Genomic DNA, 17,170 nt, shown 5'->3' with positions numbered 1-17,170 from the left:
CGAAGTTTCCTTATGAGGCCGACGGTATGTAGAATAATAAACGACCCCAGTTATAATATGTTAATTCAATTCCATTCGAAATCTACCCGTAAAAGTGTTACAAATATTTTGTTACAATGGAAGACAAAGTTGCATATGTTTTGCAAAGACAAATTCAATGATTTTTTGTTATTTTATTTTTAAAACCGATCGAAGAATAATTTTTTTTTATAAAAAGTTGAGAGATACAAAGTATACCACATGAGCGTTCCGCCTCATAAATTGCATATTTCTTTTATGAAACATGAGAACATAAATACGAAATAGTAAGTTGAAACAGTTGCTTATGTATATATGAAATTGACGTAGAATTTTCCGAAGAATTGGAATATGGTATTCACAATTCTTAAAAAATATATTGTGACCATTATAATGATGTTTTGCATAACACCTTCTTTTATTTTATTATTTTGTTCAGCCAAATTCGCACCCGTGTACCGACAGAGGGTTAAAGATGTTTAAAGCTTAGACAATCAAATTCATTTTATCACCAACATCGTCGTTAGCTTTTTGCAGTTTTTATCAAAACCAATCTTTGATTGGTTCAGAAACATCCTTATTAATTTAAGAATAATTCAATTTTTTCCAAAAATAAGGATCGCATTTAACTAAAAAAATGAAATGACGTCTTAAACTTCTTTGTATCTTTTTTTTATCCCCCAAATACGATGATAGATAGATAGATAAATTTTATTCATTAAAACAAGTTTTGTATACAATGTATTGACATTGAGTAGTGAACATGAATAAATTAAGGGGGGAAAACCCTCCGGAATTTTTTAATTTTTGCATTATTAATTATTTGCCTAAAAAAGTCATTTATCAACCGAAGAAACTATTTTAGTGGTCTTAGCCTTAAATGAAGCCTCAAAAGTCCCCAGATAGTCCTGAAACCCATGCGCTCCGGCCTACCATAGTACAAAAATGAAAACTTTAAACGAATTTTTCTCGAAACACGTTTTTTTCCGCGCCGTGCAACGTTACTCAAAAACTAATGAAGCTATCGACTTGAAATAAAGTGCAAATTACTCGTTAACTCATTGGTCATTGCATGAACCTAAAAGTTCAATATAATTTTCACAATAAATATTTTTTTTTAACAATTTGTTTATAAAAAAACATTGGGTTTTTTCGTTTTTTTAGTCTTTAATTTTTATTTTAGACTTTTTTTTGCTAAATTTAGATTCATGCAATGCGTATAAATATATTTTAATGGAAAAAAATTTTTCTTTTGATTATAAATAATTAACTGGACCTGGGCATTGCACGGCGCAAACGCGAGTCATCAACTTTGAATTGCTGTAGATCCGCCATTTTGTTTTTTTATTACTTAAAAAAAATTGTGTTAACACTTCATGATTTCAATAATATCATGTATTTTCCCAAATTTAAATTAATGCTTTCGGTTTTCCAAAAAAAAATCTTGAAAAACCCGTTGTCCAGAGGAATTTCCCCCCTTAAGACGTGACAAAATTTGTCGTGTGTCTGTGGTATACAGTATTATTATAAAAATATATATAATTAATTTTTAATTTTTAAAACATTAATTTGATTTTAAACTGATACATTTTTGCAAACATTTGTAGTACTATACGTTTTAAAACATTTTTCGTGGACTTTAGTTAAAAACGGAATGACTTTTACTTTAGTTAAAACGAAATGACTTTTAGTTTAGTTAAAACGAAATGACTTTTAGTTTAGTTAAAACAAAATGACTTTTAGTTTAGTTAAAACGGAATGATTTTTAGTTTAATTAAAACAAAAATTAACGTTTTAAATTAGGTAAGAGCTTAAAAGATACATTATTGCATAGCTAATTAGAAACTTTCGGTGATTATCCTTGTTCTATAAGCATAGGCCTTACTATAAAAGTTGAAAAGAAGCTGCCAGTCGAAACCATTCAGATAAGTCTTTACTTCCTCAATGAGTAGAACATTTTTAACAAAGTAGTGACGTCTTATTTATTTGAGGACGGGGCAGACTCCAATAAAATGAAGGATGTCTTCCCTCTCTTGCAGATTACATAAACTACAGTTACCCGCCGTTCGATGTGGAGAAAAATTTAATTTGATAAGTTCGCCTCTAATTTTGAAGATGATCCCAATGTTGTAGCACGAGAAACAGCTTTTAAAATAGTTATTTTCATTGAGATTGTAGTTGATTAATGAATAATACTTTCGCTCTGTTGAACTGCGAGCTTTTTCGATAAAAGCATATCTTTCATTTTGATCAGTCAGCTGGATTATTTCATAAAAGATCTTCTTCCACTGGTTTGAGTTAGCTTCTGTCAAGTTAATCGTTATTCCACAGTTTCCGGCAAGTTCAAACCAATTTTTGATGAAGAGCGTTTTCTTTTGGAGTGCATACTGAAGAATCTTCTTCGGAAGTCTTGATTCTTCCTTATTTACCACCCTTAATAAATAATCTACATGTATCTTAAGAGCAGAAATAAACATTGTTGGTAACCCCGATTCCAGGTGATACATATATTTTGGCGTGTTAAATGGAAGATAAAAGATTTTCCTTAGAAAGAACCGCAGCAGGCTTTCCGCTTCCTCGTGTCGTTCTATCCCCCAAACTTGAGCACCATAAAACATAATAGATTTGGCTGTAGCATTAAATACATTATATTTGGAGCTAACTGTTATTAAATTGTTGCCTAAGATTTTTTTCCAATTTTGGCATTTTGCTGATTTCGCCTTAACAACTTTATTTTTTAGATGGTTTTCCATTTTTAAGTTGAACGACATTTCAATTCCCAGATAGTTATATTTTTTTACTACTTCGAGCTTTTGTTCGCCATATTTCCAATTTTCACAGCTTGCAGTTCTTCCGGATCCTTTTTGGAAAATCATTACCTTGGATTTTTCCACATTAACCTCCAGACCCCATACTAAGCAATACTGATAGAGTTTATTTATTATCAGTTGTAGCGAAGATGGTGATTCGGCGAGAATAACTATGTCATCCGCGTACATGATAACCTTAATATTTGTGTTGTCAAAACTAACCCCACATGTAAGCCACTCCACCAGGTCATCGAGAAAGAGTGCGAACAGTAAGGGGCTGAGGTTGCAGCCTTGTTTGACACCTCGGTTTGCAATCAGTCTTTCCGATCGGTCTTTACAATTGCCTATATTTGCCTTTGTTTGCTGATAAAGTTTTACAAGTGCACGTACGAATTTTGTAGATATTCCTAAATTGTACAGCTTGTAGAACATGGCATTTCGATTTATCATGTCGAATGCAGCCCTAAAATCGACAAAGAAGGTATACAGCTTTCTATTTTGGTCTATTTTCATCTGCGCTATTGAAGTTAATATGAAAATGTTATCGACAGTAGAGTAGCCAGAGCGGAAGCCAGCTTGATACTCGCTGAGTTTTTCGTTCACGGAAACCCACTTCTCGAGTCTTTTGTATAATAATGTATAAGCTTTTAGCGCCGAGTTCAACAAAGTGATCCCCCTATAATTGGCTGGATTTGAGCTGTCACCTTTTTTATAAATTGGTAATATCAGGGACTCATAAAACTGATCAGGTAGTGTACCAAAGTTAAATATGATGTCTAGTGCTTTTGCGAAGTTCTCTTTGAAAGTTTGAGAGCTATATTTGTAGAATTCAGCCGGAATGCCGTCTGGACCTGATGCTTTGCCATCTTTTAAAGAATTAAGTACCAATTCGACTTCTTCAAATCTAATTTCCTTATCTAAAAGATCGTTCACAATGTTGGGCTGTGCAAAACTCCAAGTAATTTGCACCGGTTGGTATAGTAGTGATTCAAAATGGAGTCGTAATCTTTCCAATGGAATCGAAACCAGTTCTTTTGATTGGTAATTACCAGACAGTTTTCTCGTTAAATACCAAAATTCTTTTGCATCCTTGCTTTGACTTAGTTCACATGCCAATTTTTCTTCATGAGCTCGCTTTTTTAGTTTAACAGTCTGTTTATAGTATTTATTTGCTTCCAAGTAATCTATTCTGATCGACTGAGATTCATTTTTTTCTTAACTTGTTGAGCAAGGCTAAACACTTTTTTCTAATTTTTTCGCATTCACGATCATACCACGCGGATTTCTTAAAGAGTGCACCTGATTTGGGAATTGATGTCGCCAATTTTATGACGATTGATTCGAGGTCACATAAAGGCAAATAGTTTGAGATCGATCCATTTTGTTTTGTTTGAAGCAGGGCATCCATTGACGTTTTATATTCCTCTTTTTTATTTTTGTTCCATTTGAGGATTTTACTACCAGGATCGTCAGCGTCTGCTCGAGTACTGCAGGATTTGTTATTTTGAGTTTTTATTATTATTGGCAGATGATCGGAAAATGTTTCCTTTCCGACCTTAAAAAATTCGAACAATGTCCACCAGTCACCACCCATGAGGCCATAATCAATAACAGAACTACCCTGTTTCCCGACAAATGTAAATTCACCCTCTAAGTCACCTTCAGAAGCACCATTTAATATGCTCAGACCAAATTCATTTGCTAATTCTATGATCTTTCGACCCTCTCCGTTCACTTTTTTATCTTTCGATTGACGTTTATGATCTGTCATCGCTATTTCCGATTCTTCTTCAGCCGCTTGCATTTAAATCTCCAATGATTAACAAGTTTTGTGATTCTAAACAGCAAAGACAGTCATACAGCGATTCAAAATCGGGTTCCCAATAGTTGCAATTAAGGTAGACAGGCAAAATATAAAAAATATTACTATGACTTTTGACTTCTATGTATTTCATTTCTTCAATTTGTTTTATTTGAAAAGTTCTATGCATCTCTTTCTTTATTGCAATAAGAGTACCACCGCTAGCTCTTCCCTTGCTTGCAGTTCTTTTTGCAAGAGTCCATGAACATTCGTAAGAGGGAAAGTAATTTCTGAATTCTTCTATTTTGTACTCCTCTACATGAGTTTCTAATAAACAGATAATATCAAAACTATATAGATACTTCAAAAACCTCAGAAACATTAATTTATTGTTAAAACCACAAACATTATACGCCACAATCTTAAAACTACAAAAAGAATCAGTATCTGCTTCCTGTTGCGGCTGTAGTTGTTTGTGTTGTTGGAGCTGCTGCTTTTGTTGTTGATATAGCTCTGGTTGTTGCAGGTGATTTTGTTGTTGCTGTAGTTGGTGTTGTTGTGGCTGTTGTTTTTCCTGTTGATGTTGTTGGCGTGGTTGTTTTTGGTGTTGTTGGTGCTGCTGGTATTGTTGTGACTGTTGTTGGTGATGTTGTTGTTGATGTTTTTGTTGGTGATGTTGTTGTTGGTGATGTTGTTGTTGGTGATGTTGTTGTTGGTAATGTTGTTGTTGGTGATGTTGTTGTTGGTAATGTTGTTGTTGGTAATGTTGTTGTTGGTAATGTTGTTGTTGGTGATGTTGTTGTTGATGATGTTGTTGTTGTTGGTGATGTTGTTGTTGGTGATGTTGCTGTTGGTGATGTTGTTGTTGGTGATGTTGTTGTTGGTGTTGTTGGTGTTGTTGTTTTTGTTGTTGTTGCTTTAGTTGTAGTTGTTCTTGATTCTGAAGTTGTGTGTTTTTATTTTTTTGTATTGTTTTTAGTGTAGGCTGTTTTGCGACTTGCTTAGAGGTGTTATCGTTTACTATTGTTTGCTATTTCTCGTTGCTATGTTTGCTATAGCTAGGGTCATTACTTTGACTAGTTGATGGTGAAAGTATTTTATTGAGGCATTCATTTGTGTTTTGTTGTGAAAGAAACTTTCTAATTGGGTGTCTAGGTTGTTTTGTTGGATTCATTTCCGTAGATCCAATTATGGTTGTTTTTGTTTTATTGTCATTGTAATTCCTTTCTAGTATTTGTTGCGGTGGGGAACACTCGGCCGAGCGACTTCTTTTTCTAGTATTTTCATGCTCAAATTCTGCGTTTTCTTTCCAAACTTTCCCATCTACTACTAATTCATCTAGCTTAAAATATACTCTCTTGCCCTAGCTTAGGCACTAGTGGTTTTCTTGCCTCAAGGAGAGATTTAGGTTGATCCTCAGCGATGCTATATTTAGAGTTTATTTTTTTTGACATGAGTATTTTGTGTTTTTTGTCAAAGCTCTTAAACGTTATACGTATTGGTCTATTCTACCCTTCGGAGGATTTCCCTAAACGTAAGCAACTTTCAATATCGTTTGATACTAATTTAAAATCTTCATTGCTATTCAGGGTTGATAAAAATCATGATTTTTTTGTTTCTGACAGATTTTTTTGATTTTTTTAAAAAAATCATGATTTTTTTGATTTTTTTTGATTTTTTTTGGTTTTTTTGATTTTTTTTTGATTTTTTTGATTATTTTTTTGATTTATTGATTTTTTTCGACTTTTTTTCTGTATTCTTAAGATATCGTTTAGCATAATGATAGACTTTTGTTTTGACAAACAATCTTTAACAAAAATATCAATTTTCTTTTCAAATCAAATCAAGTATGCCTTGATTTAATGCCCAGGTTTAAAAATTTGATCGAAATTTTGTTCTTTTCATGAATGTATATATGTACATATGTATCTGCATTGCATTCTCGAATATTTAAATTTTCAAATTCAAATCAAGTATGCCATGATTTTTTGCCCGGATTTGAAAATTTGGTGTTTCTTTTACTTATTATTTGGGATTCACCGCATTCATAATTTGTTATCTTTCGCTGGTTGAAACGCATCTGAAAACTTTAAATACAAAACATTCTTAATTCTGTAATTTTGATAAAATGACTGGCCGCAAAAAAGATCCAATTTGGACACACTACAATGAGATTCATGATGTGAATAAAAAAGGGTCAAGAGCTGTTTGCAAAGCATGCAACAAGGAGATCCAAGGAATTCCGCAGCGATTGAAAGAACACTTTAAATCGTGTTGTGCACATGTACAGAGTAAGTATTTTTGAATATTTAATTAAAGAATAATACCAACATTTTTTTCCATAACTATAATATCTTTTCTTATATTCTAGGTCCTGGTTCCTCAATCCTTTTTACAGCTACCACCACCGGCAACCAAGCAGCTGATCTTTCGATTCCACATGCAGCTAGTTCTTCAGAACCCAGTACCAGCGCAAGCGGGACAGAACATTTGTTATCTCCTCCGATCGCCAAAAAAAGCAGAGTACAACCGATGACAAATTTTCTGGTAAGAACATCTGAAGATCTGAAGAAGCAATTAGATCACCAAATTGCAAGAGCTGTGTATGCTACAAACAGCAGTTTCCGATGTGTCGAGCATCCTCAGGTGAAGAGAACAATTGAAATGCTCCGACCGGGTTATCAGCCACCGTCAAGGTTTGATTTGGGAAACACACTGCTTGAAGAAATATATAACGAAGAAAAGGAAAAATGTTTTTCTTCCGTGAAGGACCAGACGGTTAATTTGTCGATAGATGGTTGGTCTAACGTTCATATGGAACCCATAATTTGCGGATGTGTAACGACTGAGACTGGAGAGGTGTACTTACTGGAAAGCATCGACACGTCCGGGAAACCCCACACAGCTGATTATCTTCAGGAAATATCGAAAAATCTCATATTAAAATGCAAGACGCAGTATAAATGTAGAGTAGCAAGTTTTGTTACCGACAACGCCTCCGCCATGACCCGAATGCGATTGGATTTGAGATCTGACGATGACAATGACGGCATTTTAACATATGGTTGTGCTGCTCATATTCTAAATTTACTGTCAAAAGATTTGGACATTAGAGAGGTGCGAGAGCATGTCGTGCAAGTCGTTAAATATTTTCGCAACAACCATGAAGCGGCCGCAAAATATAAAGCAGAGGGTGGTAGATCCCTAATCATCCCACACGAAGTACGGTGGAACACCCTAGCGGATTGTTTTCAAACATATTTGTCTGAATGGCAAACAATTTTGAAGGTATGTGAAGAAAACAGAAATATTATAGCTAGTGCCATTTACCAAAAAGTTACAAACATGATGCTTAAAAGGTCGATCGAAGATCTGTTGAAAATCTACAAACCAATTGCAGTAGCTTTAGATTCCTTACAACGAACGAATGCCTCGTTATCAGATGCAGTTGAAGTCTTCAAGCAGCTGGAGTTGACGTTTGAAGAACAAGATGCCAATCTTAACCAGATATCAGCGCTGAAAAAAAGATATAAAATGGCCTTAACTCCTGCTCATTTTTTATCTTATATGCTGGATCCAACAAAAACAAGCTTCGCATTGACATCTGAAGAAGAGAACACAGCCCTCGAATATGCCCAAAGCGAATACGCGGGAACAGGCCTCCTTCCTCTGATAATTAAATTCAAGTCAAAGACCGATCCATTCAAAAAAGTGTTATTTTCAGAGGAAGTTTTAAGGAATGTAAAACCACTACAGTGGTGGAGGTCTCAGTTGGGTTCAAATGATGAGCATGGCGAACTTATGCCAATCTTTAACCAATTGTTTACGGCTGTGGCATCCTCTGCGTCCGTGGAAAGAATATTTTCAACTTTTGGCTTAGTCCAGTCTAAGCTACGAAACAGGCTGGGAAACGAAAAGGCAGCAAAATTGGTGTTTCTTTTTAAATATTATAACAATGAACAAAAAATGAATACTTAATTTTAATTTGCTGTGAAGAGTGCATTTACATTTTTGTATGATTTCTTAAGGTTCCTAATAAAATAATTTGATGATAAAAAGTTGCGATTAACAAAGTTTTTCTTTTTAATGATTCTGTTTCAATTTTTTTCATAAAAATCAATTTTGATTTAAATCATGATTTTTTTCAAAAAAATCATTTGATTTAAATCATGATTTAAATCATGATTTAAATCAATTGATTTAAATCAATCAACCCTGTTGCTATTATTTAAGATTTTAATAACTAAATTATTGAGTTCTTCCTCGTTTTTTTCTATTTCTTCTACCTTAAACATAATCACATTATTTTTCCTCGAATCTATTTCAAGCTGAGTAATTCTTTTTTCTTGGTTCAAGCACAAAGCTTCTTGTTTTTGGATAACCGTTTCCTGCATTTCCACCATTTTTTCTAGCTTCTCAACCTTTTCAGAAATAATCCCTACATTTTCATCGGTGTTTTTGATGGCCCTATTTGTAGCTTCGTTTATATTCTGAAAGATTTCCCCTTTTTGCTCCCTCAATAGTGCTTTCCAGTCCTCTAAAGTAATAGCCATTTTACTCTAGCAGTACTATTTAGTACTTTTTGCTTTTCGATGCGGACCCTGGTTGAGTTTGAGATGCACGTTCTTGCCGATAGGGGGCCTTTATTAGCAATCGGTTGAAAGTGCAAGCTCACAGCTGATTGTCTTGACGTTTATAAAGTCTGTTCAGCGAGGATTTTTCTAGACCAGAACAGGACAGGACAGCACAGTTTCTTGAGAAACGTCAGATCAAGTTAGAACAGTCATTTAAACGTCAGTTGTCAAAATAAAAAATAAAATTGTAAATTATATGAGTTTTTTGCTTACCGGTTCTCGTTATAGTTTTATCTATTTTTTGAGTTTTTACTGCGGAAAATATAATTAAAAATTGTTTTTAGTTAGAAAAACCACGAGTACCCGAGAAATATTCGCACAATTAAATCAAAATAAAAAATGACAGCTTTACTTTTGACACTTCTCACGCATCTGTTCTAACCTGATCTGACTCAAAAGCAAGAACAGAAAATCCTATTCTAAACTGTTCTAGTTTTGTCAATGAACAGGAAACTAGAACAGTTCAGCACAGAAAAAATCTCAATGAACAGCAAAAAGCTGTACTTTTCTGCCTAGAACAGTCCAGCACAGCGTCAGTGAACAGACTTATAATCGTGGTTTGTTTGCCGGGATGAATTTATTTGATTTATGTATAAAATTATAATTTGTTTGGTAAATAAATATAAGAAATACCCCTTTTTCACTCTCTTGAGTGTTTTAAAATAACGTTTTATTTCTTTTTTTTTTTATATATAAGAAATTTCGTAATTTAAATTTTAATTTCTTCTTGAAATACCTTGAAATTCGTGTATGTTTTGGGTTTTTTCTTCGGTCGTGTCTTGCCTCTACACAATTTACACAACTCCGTATCCTTTTCTAAGGTTATTTATTATCTATTCGCCTTTTAAGATCGCGCACCAAGAAACTGTGTACACCACTCACAACAACTCCAAGCGACAATGCTTGAGTTCAAATACGAATTTCGTTAGATTAAGGTTCGTGTAAAAATCAATTCATATCAATATCTTTTGTTTAAAATATTCGAAGCAGACAATTTTGCTTTCTTATTGAGCCTCATTTTTCCACATTCAACCGCAACAAGTTCGTCTCAGAGAATAAATAAGTGTAAAGAAAAATGAATCACAACGCATTACACATACACATTCACACGAAAGCGCACAAAGACATTTAAATAGGAAGTTAAAAAGGTGTTCCATTTTGAAAATATTTAATCTTTTGGTCATATCTTTTTTGTTAAGGTCAGTAACAATTTGAAAAATATGTGGTGTAGAGATTTTTTTAAAATCAATCGATTACCGTATTTCTTTCCGAAATCGGTCTATAAATATCTTTTTGCGTTTTTGGCCATACCTTTTTTGTTAAAACAATTTAAAAAAAGAACTAAAAAATATCGCTCCTTGGTTTTGGTAAAGGGAAGCGATTGTCATTAGTTTTATGAAAATCGTTCCATTATTACAGTGGTGACGAAAGTCCAAAATATTTTTAATTAATTGTTTGGTTTTCTTTTTTTTTTGTTTTTTTTTTTGCCCTATCTTTTTTATTAAGACAAATAAAATAAAACTAACAAATATCGCCCAAGGTTTTGATAAAACGAAGCGATTGACAGTTATTTTATGAAAATCGGTCCATTATTACAGTGGTGACGAAAGTCCAAAATTTTTCAAATTAAATTTTTGGTATTTTTTGCTTTTTTTCTAACTTATTTGTTAAGACAATAAAATAAAATATCACCTCTAGATTTCTATAATACTGCCGTTTAATTTTAAAAAAACGGATAATTATAATAATTTTCATTCATGTATTTGTAATGCGGCAAATTCTTTTGCTTCTAAAAAACTACAAGTGTAACTAGGAGAAACGAAATTAAGCAATTATCCGGATTTTCTGTAGTAGCAGCGAGAGATGAAATATTTTTATGAAAATGTGTGAAAAATAATAAAAATTTTTGGAAATATTTTTTTGGGAAGACTCTACACCGCAGTTGCGGTGCCCCAGCACTCACATACGGTTCATGTGATTGAGCATGACCGACTCAGTTGGTATTGCCATGTTCAAAGGAGAGATCCTGAGAACCCCGTCAAAAAGGCAATATCATATGACGTTCGAACACTAAATAAAAAGAAAGGTAGGTCTTAAAAGTCCTGGTACAAGCAAATGCTAAAACACCAGCATCCAGTTGGCCTCAGAAATGGAACAATACAAAACCGGGAGGCTTGTCGCCGATTTTTGAGGTCAAACCGGCGAACTTTACAGCCGGATCACTAGTGTGAAGCAGATAAGTGGGATAGTTATGATCCCCTAGACATCGAGATCATAACAGCGCCGAGAAAAGGAAGAAGAAGAAGGAAATATTTTTTATTTAATAAAAGTAAATATCACACTATTCAGACCGTCTTCGCTTAGGCATAAGATTGACAGCTTTAACCTATAAGACAACACATTTTCCAAATTTGAGCAGTTATTTAAAGTTAAACAACGTTTATAAACAATAGCCTTAATTTATACAGGGTGTCCCAAAAGAAATGGATCAAACGAACTATGCTGAAAGTGCTACTAGAACTTTGTAACTTGTTCATCCCAAATCCTTACGGTTTTTGATTAAATGCAGTTCTAGTGAAATTTCGAATAATCCCTACTTTGCAACAGTATTTTCTTTCTTCCGCCCATAATTGGTTCTTGTTTTTTTTATTATTCTTTCACCAGAACATTGTAGCCCAGTAAATAAAGAAGTTTTATCCTACAAAAGGTCCGGTAGTTCTAAATTTTTGATATGTTGTTAGGTATGGTTGGTAGATGGAAAAACCAAATTTACGCAACCACGCCCCCTCCGCTCCCTTCAGAACCACCGAAAAACCATAGAAATCTGGCACTTTTTTTAGTTTTATGCCCATAACTTTTTTCTGGTGCATTTTAATGGCGACTTGTAGAAGACAAAATTTCCTACAAAAATGATCTTGGTAGTATTTTTTTAAAAACAAAAACAACGAAGTTATGAGCTTCCAAAAACATGTAAAATTTCTGATTTTGCAATATTTTCAGTTTCTTGCTACTTAACTTACTTTAATAGTTGACTCAAATAACCGAGTTAGGGCTAAAATAGTAAAATAGTTTTTTTGATAGTTTTCGACTTTCATTGAATTATCCATGAAATGAAGGATTTGTATCTTTCAAAAGGTCGGGTGGTTCTTATTATATTTTATCAGGTTTTAACGGTAGATTGAAAAAAAATGTTCGTATGTTGGAAGTCATTCGCTCTGAAGTTTACAATACAAATGAGTACATAAGTCGGGTGGTTCTTATTATATTTTATCAGGTTTTAACGGTAGATTGAAAAAAATGTTCATATGTGGGAAGTCATTCGCTCTGAAGTTTACAATACAAATGAGTACATATCCTATTATTTTTTGTAACTGTAATACTGAAAATAAGAGTGGCCCTTTGGACGAATTGAAAAGGAAATGTTTGGCCTTATCCCATGCTGTTATAGCTGCTGCTCGTCCCAGATCCTTTCTGACCCCCTTCTAACAAGAATAAGTGTATTTATGTATAGGAAGCTTGGTTCTAAGCTCCTCATTGATATGATGTTATCCTTTGACAAGTCAACACGAGGCGCAGCTTGAAGTTTCTACTATCATGCAATAACCACCCCTGATTCAACTCGAACGTACAGTTGCTTTCTGCCACTTGCACCAGAATTAGTATCTAAAGCAGGTTCCACAGAAATTCAAAGATTGTTGGGGAAGGCATCGACTTACCCATTTTGTTGACAGGAACTACACCTAGGGCCGAGAACGTGTACCTTAGAAAGCCTGGGACGGGAGGAATCTTCATCTTTCACATTGAATTCTATGGAGAACTTCCTACTTATTCATCCCATAAGTGGATTTGACACCACCTCAAACATCTTTCTTTTCGGAAAAAAACAAATTTTGCAAAATCTTTCAAAAAACCCTATGTTACTTGAAGCTGCAGAGAAGTTCAAGGACCCAAATGCCAGAGTTCAGAAAATTTCGGAGGCGGAAAAACATACATATCTTGTTGGCTTTATATGAACATTGGTCAATCCCTAAGCTCTCTTTGATATTTGAAATTTATGAACGAAACTTAATTTGTGCAAACTGCCACCTACAACAGATACAGCACGAGAGGATGCCAAGGATTGCAACCCATTAAAACTGTAGAAGATCCTGCTCCCCAAAAATTGATGAAAGCTGTCTTGCATCTGCATAGGAGCTGGTGGATGCAGAAAAAAGGGACTTAAATGTTCCACATTCTGTAAGTTTTGCTGTTGGCGATCCTGTGAAAATCGTCCACATTAATTTTTTTATGAAGATGACAATGAAGAAGAATTTTGAAGAAGAATTCAACGAAGCCAAATTTTCTTATAATTCACCATCTTCAACTCCACCTATTACTCCTATATCTCCTCATCATACATTCCCTGCTACCTCTGCCCCTCATACACCCATTCTTTTAGATTATTAAAAAATATGTATTCATAAAAGTTGTATTCATGAAATTGAATTCCGTATAAAAGGTTGAGTATGAAATTGTAAATTTTTTGAAAAATTCATAGTTTGGTGGATATTGGATGTGCAAGTTGTAGAAAATTTTGTCTTCCACAATTATTTGGCACATACATTTTTCACGTTTACCAGAATGAAGCTATGGGCATAAAACTGAAAAAATGCAGAATTTCGTTGATTTTTGGAGTATTGTTAAGGGGTAGAGGGGGCGTGACTATGAACATTTTTTTTAATGTACCATTAAAACCTGATAAAATTTCAAATAAGAACCACCGGACCTTTTGTAGGATACAAATCCTTCATTTAATGGATAATTCAAAAAGTGTCGAAAACTATCAAAAATAGTATTTTATTGTAGGTAATTAAATTGTCTATACTATAAGATTGATTATGAAGTTTTGCGTAAAAGTCAATTGTTAAAGAGTTAAAGCACTGTTAAGTGGCAAGAAACTGAAAATTTTGCAAAATCTGAAATTTTACATTTTTTTTTTTTTTTTTTAATAGCAGAGTTCTGCTAAATAAATAAATAAATAAACTAAGCAATGCTGACGAAAAAAACAAGATCTGCGAAATAAAGAAAGGTCCTAAGTTAAATGCCCCAAAGTTGGTCGAAATTGTTAAGTGACCTCAGCAAGCAAGTAAATTCTGAAACCGTTCGCCGAGTAATAAGAAAAAGTGGCTTCTTAAAGAGATTGCTAGGAAAAAGCCCTTGATCTCAGAAGTGAACCAAAAGAAAGAAGCGATTGGATTTCGCGAAAAAGTATAAAAACGAAACGTTTCAGTTTTTGTAACAGGTAATTTTTACGGATTTTAGGGCGATTTAAGAAAATATATAATGCAATTCTCTCAATTTTTTAAAAATTGTTTTCGTTTTTGTTTTGTTTAACAAAAATGTTTATGAATTTGCTCTTTAAATTAGCGGGGCAACATTTTGTAACGATTCCTCTTAAAAAAATAGGCTTACTTTTTGAAACTTCGTTACTTTGGAACATTAATTTTGCTTTCACAATAACACCAAAATTAAATTTTGACAGAAAAATTAAAAAAAAAAATTAATTTTGAAGCAAAATCTCAAGTTTTGTTGGCAAACTTCTACTTTTTCCGGTAGTTGTGAAAACCGAAAGTTTATCAACTCTCGAGTTTGAAATCGAAAGTTTAAAACGTCAACTTTGCGTGAGCAAGACAAAATTCAGAAGTTGAAGATAAAAATCCCCAAGTTATGTTCAACTTCTAGTGAACAAAATCACCCTTAACCTGTTTGGATCGGATGGTCGTCAAACAGTTTGGTAAAAACCAAATACAGAGCTTGATCCAAAGAATTTAATATTTAAAAAGTGAAACACGGAGGTGTTTTACGGCAGCAGGAGGATGTGTACACTGTACATTGATATCCTGAAAAAAAATCTTAAGGAAAGTGTCATTCGACTGGGTTTAGAAAACAACATTTTATTCTACCAAGTCAATGACCCAAAACACACTGCCTTGAAAGCGCGTACCTGGTGTCTATACAACTACCCAAAAGTGATGCAAACACCACCGCAATCACTAGACATAAATCCTATAGAGAATCTGTGGGACCATTTGGACAAAAGAATAAGAAAATTTCAAATTATGTACTGGCAAAAGCGAGCTGGAACAAAAACTTATTCAAGAATGGCATCCAATCGAGGCGGATTACACATAATGCCACAATGCATTAATGCCAAAAAGGCTTATCGATGTTATTAAGAGAAAAGGATAAATATGCTATAAAATATTAAGAACATCTTTTTTATTATTGTGTTGCCTATATTCGATATGAACTTTTAAATTATTTTGTTTTTAACATGGATAAAATGTTTTTGTTTTGTTTTTAAAGAAGTTTTATGTTTACCTAAACCAAATAAATTTAATTTTTCAATTCAAGTTACTTATCGCACTTTTGGGGCTACAATTTAGTTAAAAAGGCGATGTAAACGAATATGGCTGATACTGTAGGATTTAGTAAAAAAAAATATTCTGACAAATTTAATTAAAACAAAAGTTGTCATATTTTCTACCCATTAAAATAAAGCGTTCATATATTTTTTTTATTTAATATTACTGCTTGCATATAATTTTCTAATGATTCTCTCTATATCATTTACGATGACGTCATATCTGTGCCAAATAAATTAAAAAAATGTGCATTTCCCTATTTTTTTCATTTTCGGACTTCTACAACTTGTTTCATTTTTCACTCCAAATTAGAACAGAAAAAAATTTGAGTTGTAAAGTTTACTCATATTTACGAGAAAGAATATATTAATAAACGTAATTTGTATATCAATTAACGTTTCAAAGAAAACTTACATTTTTTTAGTTTTGAAACCCGGCAATGGATTATTTATTTATTTTAATAGTTTGTCTGGAGAGATATTAAAAAAAAAATAACACACATCTGCACGAATAAAAAAAACTTTCTCACAAAATATTAATAACGAAATACAAAAAAAAAATATGAGAATACTTTTTTATTAAAATAAAATAATTAGTCCCCCTTTTTCGAGAACACGAAATAGGTATCATACCGTGTATGGAAAGAACTGCATATCATCGCACAGAAACGCAGGGTGGAAAAGTCAACAAAATATTCACAATCCACTACAATAACACTTACCACACGTTGTCTCACTTTTGTGCAGCTGTCCCTTTTTCGCTACTTCTTTATTGTAGTTATGTGGTCGAGATGGAATTGAAATACGTCTCCTACGAAACAGAATGAAACAGTAAGGGGAAGAACTAATTTGTTACTTTGACAACATCAAATCAGAAAAAAAAACTTTTATTTGCTTAATTGAAAAAGAAGTTAATTTGATCCGAATTGTTTGAAAAATTGGAACGCGATGTTACTTAAAAGTTAAAACAGCTTTTATAAGAACGCAGGCGTGCAAAGATGTTGGGCGCCCAAAGATATTTTCGCCAAGCTCCAACAACGCACGCACACATAAAAAAAGGCATACGCCCAGTTGACGTACTTCAATGAAAAATTATATAGAAAAAGAAATAATCTTAGACTAAAAAACAAATAGGCCTCACAAAACATGTACGGTGATGCTTCATATTAATTAAATTTAATATATCTGCAATGTTCACATGGATTACGTCACCGGTCCTTGTTAAACAGACGCGCTATCATTTTAACTTCTTTTAGATCGATTAAACAAATTTTCTATTACTTGGAACGGGGATGGCACTTTTATAATAGTTTCTTGGATCAAATGTTTTGAAAAATACCTTTCAACTATTAAATCCAAAAACACAGAGACTTATCAACACGAAGGATTATAAATATCAAACGCGATTGTCCGGTTGAGAGCGTTTCAATACAATAGTTGTTTTATTATTTTATACACGGTCCAGTCCAGATATACCTGAAAACGAAAAATGAGAGCTCTGACG

The 17,170-nt window shown here is 33.3% G+C and overlaps 2 protein-coding genes across 9 annotated transcripts in view; one reads left to right on the top strand and one right to left on the bottom strand.

Moving 5' to 3' along the window:
• Positions 1-17,170, bottom strand: part of LOC129907536 (protein hu-li tai shao) — a 229,736-nt gene extending 212,566 nt beyond the window's left edge. For 2 of the 8 annotated variants that reach the window (XM_055983819.1, XM_055983818.1), the window contains exons 1-2: positions 17,006-17,166; positions 16,389-16,477 (exon numbers count right to left, since the gene is read on the bottom strand). The gene's annotated coding sequence lies outside the window, so the exon portion shown is untranslated. The other 6 variants (XM_055983813.1, XM_055983812.1, XM_055983817.1 and 3 more) reach the window with 6 other exon arrangements.
• LOC129907537 (uncharacterized) lies at positions 6,235-8,829 on the top strand. The gene is made up of 2 exons (XM_055983820.1): positions 6,235-6,920; positions 7,001-8,829. The coding sequence occupies exons 1-2, from the start codon at positions 6,758-6,760 to the stop codon at positions 8,605-8,607; spliced, it is 1,770 nt and encodes a 589-aa protein (XP_055839795.1). The 5' UTR covers positions 6,235-6,757; the 3' UTR covers positions 8,608-8,829.

This window comes from Episyrphus balteatus, chromosome 1, assembly GCF_945859705.1.
Source record: "Episyrphus balteatus chromosome 1, idEpiBalt1.1, whole genome shotgun sequence".
In the NCBI taxonomy this organism is placed as follows: Eukaryota; Metazoa; Arthropoda; class Insecta; order Diptera; family Syrphidae; genus Episyrphus; species Episyrphus balteatus.
This window is presented reverse-complemented; position numbering and strand designations above follow the sequence as displayed.

What these genes read in the sequence shown, in the direction of transcription:
- LOC129907537 (XM_055983820.1), top strand. Translation starts at nt 6,758, where the DNA reads ATGACTGGCCGCAAAAAAGATCCAATTTGGACACACTACAATGAGATT. An exon ending in GTGTTGTGCACATGTACAGA is followed by an intron (nt 6,921 to 7,000) that starts GTAAGTATTTTT and finishes CTTATATTCTAG; the next exon opens with GTCCTGGTTCCTCAATCCTT.